We start from the raw sequence: 7,024 nt of genomic DNA, 5'->3' as shown, positions 1-7,024 counted from the left end.
AGATGATTCTAGAACATGTGGACAATTAACACTAATCATCACAACACCTGTCTTAGTTACTTTTCTATTGCCGTGACAAAACACCATGACCAAAGCAACTAAGAAAAGAAAGCATTCAATTTGGGGATAATGGTTCCAGAGGGTTAGAGTCCATGACTATCATGGCAAGGGGCATGGCACAGGCCGGCAGGCATAACAAACAGGCAGTGGCTGAGAGCACACAACAGATCCACAAGCCAAGGCAGACAGAGAGAGCAAGGTAACTCACTGGGAATGAGTGAAATCGCAAAGCCTACCTAGCTACACAACTCCTCCAACAAGGCCTAGCTCCCAATCATTCCCAAACAGTTCCACCAGCTGGGACCCAAGTATTTAAGCATTATAAGCCTATGGTAGCCATTCTCATTCAAACCAGAACATTATCTGTGAATAACAATCCTTTAATCTGCTGTACTGTGGGGACATACGCTTTTAATACCATCACTCAGGAGGCAAAGGAAGGCAGATCTCTGAGTTCCAGGGCAGCCAGGGCTACGCAGGGAAACCCTGTCTCAAAACAAAACAAAACAAAACAAAACAAAAAACCAAAAAAACCCTTTAGTCTTGTTTTCAATTAGACAGATTTTATTTAAAAATGATTAAAAGTTGCTTAAGGGGCTGGAGCGATGACTCCAAAGGTTAAAAGCACTGGCTACTTTTGTAGGGCATCTGGATTCAATTTTCAGTACCAACATGGCAGCTAACAACTGTCACTCAAGTTCTAGGGGATCTGATGTCATTCCAGTTCCAGGGGATCTAGCACTGTCTTCTTGTCCTGTGTATATTACACAAATATGGTATACAGACACATGTAGACAAAACATTCATAACATAAAATACAAATATAAACTTTTTAAAGTCACTTGATAAGATCTGTGCACAAAATTTGCTGCTTTTCCACAGTGAGATTATGTTGTCAGGGTCTGATGCAAAATGACAGTGATGTCACAAACCCAAGACCAGCCTGAAGCAGTTCAGATACAGCAGTAACCTTAGCCAAAGAAACATTCTGACCACACTATGGCCGTGAAGGTTCGTATTTATGTCCTATTCTTGTTCATTTGGACAATCAATTGTTTAAATAGAAACCACACTAATGAATCATCTACTATCACTACCACCACCACAGGTATGTGCTAAGGCTTAATGTTTAAAATGTATTATCTGCCGGGCGGTGGTGGCGCACGCCTTTAATCCCAGCACTCGGGAGGCAGAGCCAGGCAGATCTCTGTGAGTTCGAGGCCAGCCTGGGCTACCAAGTGAGTTCCAGGAAAGGCGCAAAGCTACACAGAGAAACCCTGTCTCGAAAAAACAAAACAAAACAAAAAAACAAATAAAATGCATTATCTATTATTAATTTATTGTGTTATTAGGAATGCTAGATTAACAAATATGCTTTTATAATGGTGTCACTATTATGAGGTCTTTAAGACTTCTGAGGACAATAGCTGATATTTTAAGAGCTATGTGAAAATTCTAAACCTAAAGAATACAAACTTATAGTTTCCTTAGACTTGCCTTTAACACCCAGTCTGCCAACCAAACTAGACAACCTTCATGCGAGTATATCTACCATAGGACTTAAGTATCAGGGGTTTGTTTTGATTCGGATTTGGTTGTTGGAGTCAGGTTCTTACTACTGTGTTGTTCAGGCTCATTTCAAGTACCTGGTCTGAAATGACCCTGCATTCTTAACCTCTGAAGTGGCTGTTCCTAATATACCATTGAGTATGATCATGATGTGTTGTTATCCTGTCCTGTTTCCTATCACATACATACACATAGTAACACTCAAATGTACTCATCCATGCACAGCATACGCTCGAAATCTTAGTTACTGCAATAACCAGCCATGATTCAGAGGTAATGCCGATAATGACACAGATTAACTAGAGATACTACTCACATTTGACAATCATAGCCAGGATATGCTCAAGGAAAGAAAATTACATTAGAGGGCTCAGTGGGTAAGGCAATTGCTGGACAAGTGTGATGACTTAAATTCAGAGCTCCAGAACCCACATAAAGCTGAGCAAAATGACAAGTTATGTATAAACCCAGTGTTCCTACAGTGAGATAGGAGGCAGACAGGAGAATCCTCACAAACTCATGAATCAGCTAGCCTGGTTTTCAGTGCAGCAATAAACAACAGAAGAGACCCTGTCTCAAACAAGGTAGAAGACAGGGAAGGACACCCAAGTTGTCCTCTGACCTCCACATGTACATTGAAACATACACTTCTCCATATACAGACAAAACCATTTACACACAATTGTGTACACACACACACACACACACACACATAGAGACAGAGAGACAGAGAGAGAGACAGAGAGAGACAGAGAGATATTTCAAAAAAATAAGATGTGATAGAGGAAAATACTTAAAGTCATCCTCTGACCTCCACATGCACATGCATGGGAAATCACACTTGCATACTTACATGCACACACACAAGAAAATTATAATGAAAACTTTCTTAAACTTCAAAAAAATCACTGAAAGACTGGAGAGATGGCTCAGTAGTTAAGAGCACTTGTTTCTCTTACAGAGGATTCAGTTCAGTTCCTGGCACTTATATGGTGGTTCACAGGCATTTGTAACAACAGTTTCATAGCATCTGACACTCTCTTCTAGCCTCTGCCAGGTCCCAGGCATGCATGGATATGGTATACATAAATGCATCCAAGCAAACACTCATAGATGTAAAATAAATACATTTTCCAAAAAACCACTGAGAAAGACTTTTGACTTCAATGTACAGTGGCAAACCACTCTCAAAGTGGGAGGAAATTGGGTTACCTACCATTTTCTGATGGTACAATCTTTTGCAGTTGATAAAACCACCGGATCAACAGGATCAAGAATGGATGATTTTAGGAAACACCTTCTCAGTTTCGTAGTTGGAATTATGATCATAGCCTTAAACTTTACCTGTTTTTGTTTAATCTATTGTAATTACATGATCAAGGAGGTCCCATCACCAGAAGGGTAAGAGTCACACATTAGAGAATGAAAAGTGTGTGTGTGTGTGTATGTGTGTGGGTGTGTGCATGAGGTATTTGTACACAGGTGTGTGTACACATGCAGAAACAAGAAGAGGATGTCAGGTGTGTCCTGCTCTATCATTTTCTGCCTTATAGCACTGATACAGGGTGTATCACTAAACCTAAATATAGGCTCACAGGCAGGAAGTCCCAGCAATCTTCCTGTCTCTACCTCTCCCTCACACGTGGGACACAGACATGTGCTAATATACACAGCTTTTTACATGGGTTTTAAGTGAAGATCCATGAGAAAGAAAGACATACAAGGGGACAAGCAACTCAAAATTAATCCAAGCTTTTCAAAACTATTTACTTCCGTATGTGTGGGTATTTTTCTATATATGCAAATGTGCATCATGTGCATGCAGGACCCACAAGGGCCAAAAGAAGGCATCAACTACCTTGGAAATGGAGTTAAGGCTTGTTGTGAGCCACAGTGTGGGTGCTGTTAACTAAAACCAGGTTCTATGCAAGAACAGCAAGTACTCTTAATCTCTAAGCCATGTCTCCAGCCTCAATAGTACAGGCTTTTATTTGGGGGAAAGGAAGTTCTTCGGAAGAAGTCTCTGTTGTAAGGAGAGATGGCTTAGCAGTTAAGAGCACTGGCTGTTTGTTTGATTCTCAGCACCTACACAGCAGCTCACAACCATGTGTAACTCCAGGTCTAAGGGACCCACTGTCATCTGGTCCCTACAGGCACCAAGCACTTACATGGTACAAAGACATACATGCAAGCAAAATACCCATATACATAAAATGAATTTTTTTAAGTAAAAGAGTAAGAGCTCACTGTCTGATTACAATCTGGGGTAGTTATGGGACAGAAAATTGGGAGGGTGGTGGCCTGATCTACATAGTGAGTTCCAGGCCAGCCAAGGCTAAAAAATGAGGCCTTGTCTCAAAAAAAAAAAAATCAGCTGGGCGATGATGGCACACACCTTTAATCCCAGCACTTAGGAGGCAGAAGCAGATGGATCTCTGTGAGATCCAGGACAATCAGAGCTACACACAGAGAAACCTGTCTCAAAAACCAAAAAGAAAAAATCAACAAATAAAATCTTTTTATGGCTTACAGCTGGTCATTGACCAGAATAACCAGTGAGCTAGTTAAAGGATGTTAGGTGAGTAATAAATATCTTTCATGGCTGGTCCCTTACTGAAGGTTGATAGAGAAAAGAAGGCAGGAATCTAGAGAAGCAATTTACTTTTGTTCTATAAATTTAAGTTAGTTTCCAAAATTGTCACTGTTTAATTAAAATGTCATGACTATGGATAACATTTCCTGACTTTTGTTTTGATTATATAGGGGAAAAACAGGGAATAATTGTCATTTTTGTATCTTTTGCGGGACAGGGTCTGCATCTCCTCAGAGGGGACATGGGGAAGTCTTCGGTATAGTAAACTTTGGAAGAGGAAGATGATGTAAGGGGAGGGTCCCTTTTCAATAGCCTCCAAAACTATATCTGTTTAATTACCTAACATTTTACCCTTAAGAATTGAGACCCTAAACTCATTTAGAAGACAGATATCAAATCACTCTGTGCACTTTGGAAAAAATTAAGGGTATATAAGGGCTGAGGGTCCCCACTCTGACTGAATTTCATGCATTGGAGATCAATCAAGAGGGCCCAGATAGATGGAGATAGATTGTTGCAGGATCACTTGGGTGTGGATGGACAGTGAGACGGTGGTGTTTGGCATGGTCTTAGTGCAGGTAACTATAGTTACGTGAGTTAAGGATTACGATAGTTGCATCATCGAGTGTAGGGAATGGCCTTTCACCTTACCTTCCAGCTCTTAAATACTTCTGGTCACCTCTTCCACAAGGTTCCCTGATTCTAAGAAGTGGTGGTATAAGTGACTTGTCTGGGGCTAGATCCACATTCATGACTTATTTTCTACATTCTCCGCTGTTCATTGCAAGGAGAGGCTTCTTTGATTAAGGCTGAAGCTACTTTTATCTGTGGGTATACACATAGGTATTTAGAAAGCAGTTTGCTGCTCTATCAGTTTAGTTAACTATCAGAAGTACATTCCTCCTGTGGGTGTACTACCTCCTCTACTTGAATTGTTAGCCAAGCTTACTGGTCCCCTTCCCATCCCCCATACAGAGAATCTAGAACCCATTCAGAGAGCAGTTAGTTAACCCCTGCTACTCCAACAGTCAAACTGTTATTGCATAGGGGGGTATATCTAGCTTTTCAAACAGTTTCTTTATACTCCCTTTATTCCAGTTAATCCTCCTCCATCCCACACCTTCATCTCCTCAATTTCCCCTCTCTCTGCCTCCCTCTCTATCTAAACATTTCTACTCAGAATCCCTTTTTCTTTTTACCTGTGTTCTACTCCCCTCCCTCCCTAAGGTACACAAACTCCCTGCACAATACACATTTGCTTTTTTTGTTTCCTGATCTGCACAGGTACTCCACTAGATATAATGTACTAAAGCTAGGATCCTCATATGAGAGAAAACTAGTGGAATTTGTCCTTTTTATACTGGGTTACTCATGTACAAATCCATCCATTTCCCATGCAAATTTCATTTTTATATCTAAGTAATATTCTATTATACATGTGTACCACATTTTTATTATTATTGACAACTTTGTGTCATTCCATACATGGACTATATGTTATCTAATGCCTTAGAAATAGTAAACATATTCTTTAAGGAAAATTATTCATGAATTCATATGTGTAACACAAGTTACAGGTGTCAGCTCACTGTGGAAAAATATTCATACTTTAAGCTAGCATTATATTTTCTGATGATAGCAATAGTACTTTTGTTTTAAATTATGACACCCTGAGTTTTCTGCATTTCAGGCTCAACAAAGAAAATATGGCAGCTATATCATCCTGGGTACCCAAAGTATCAGCTTGTCAACCTGATATGATACCTGAGGACATTCTACAAACTCAACCTGTGCTATTAAATTAAGACCAGACATCTAGGCCCTCATGTCAAGAAAAACCATCTGTATCAAACAGTGCAGTAAAATCAATTTAGCCTTCAAGTCTAGAAAAGCCATGCATGCCATCCAATGCACAAAGACCAGCGAGATACTCAAATACAGATAAGTCATCCATACAATGCACTGTAAAAAAGTCAAGTAGGCAATTAGATTTGAAAGGCCAACCAAGTCATCAAGCTGCCAAAGATTACATAAGTCACATTACCTGGAAAAGTCATATAAGAAACACAACCTTAAAAAATCATACAAACTCACCCACAGCTGTAAATTAGCTAGTCAAGTCAATTCATCCAATTCAAAGAAGCAAGTCATACCACCATGGCTAGCTATTTTGCAATCTTCAAATATGCTAGCCACACAGTCTTGTCCATCAGTCTCACATAATCAAATCCTGTCCACCAAACCCTCCAGTATAAAGAAACCGAACCAGTCACATGGACACCATGATCTGAAAAAGCCAGTGAGTACAGGAAAGGCTGTGTTACCCAGGGGGCATCTATCAGACAAAGTTTGCTGTTATTATCAGGAAAAATGCCTTATTTGTAATACTTCTGGACTTCTCAGTGATCTTTTGGGGCCAAATAAGGAACAGGTTGGAAATCCTCATGTTTCAAGGAAAATGAAGCCATCTCCCAAGTCTTTTTATGAAACAGATCATAAGTACAGTACAATTCTTATCAAGACAATGAGAGCAATGATACTATGAAATCACAGGATAGTGAAAATAGTGATGCAGAGATAGTCATTTATTTGTGACACAAGTCATGAAGAGGATGACATGGCTAAAGGCTCCTTACATTATTAAGGACTTAAAACAATTTAATCTACATACAGAGTATCCACATGTAATCACTATCAAGAATAGACCTATCTTTCTTGAAGGCAATTAAATGCATGTCATAACAAATTATTATTGTATTTATCATTGCATCTCATCGGCTCAAGATTCATTTGGTGTATCTT

General features: G+C 39.6%; 1 protein-coding gene across 1 annotated transcript; it reads left to right on the top strand.

Annotated features, from left to right (window-relative positions):
• The first annotated feature begins 1,071 nt into the window (after positions 1 to 1,071).
• On the top strand, positions 1,072 to 6,817 carry CUNHXorf66 (chromosome unknown CXorf66 homolog). The gene is given in 5 exon segments (XM_052749978.1): positions 1,072 to 1,168; positions 2,874 to 3,030; positions 5,913 to 6,202; positions 6,205 to 6,734; positions 6,737 to 6,817. Coding segments are annotated over 4 exon segments (1,026 nt in total). The 5' UTR covers positions 1,072 to 1,168; positions 2,874 to 2,905.
• Positions 6,818 to 7,024: the final 207 nt, after the last annotated feature.

The sequence above is a fragment of the Peromyscus californicus genome, unplaced genomic scaffold (assembly GCF_007827085.1).
Source record: "Peromyscus californicus insignis strain IS unplaced genomic scaffold, ASM782708v3 Scaffold_10__1_contigs__length_136768540, whole genome shotgun sequence".
Taxonomy (NCBI): Eukaryota; Metazoa; Chordata; class Mammalia; order Rodentia; family Cricetidae; genus Peromyscus; species Peromyscus californicus.
Note: the sequence above shows the minus strand (reverse complement) of the source record. Positions and strands in the feature narration are given on the sequence as shown.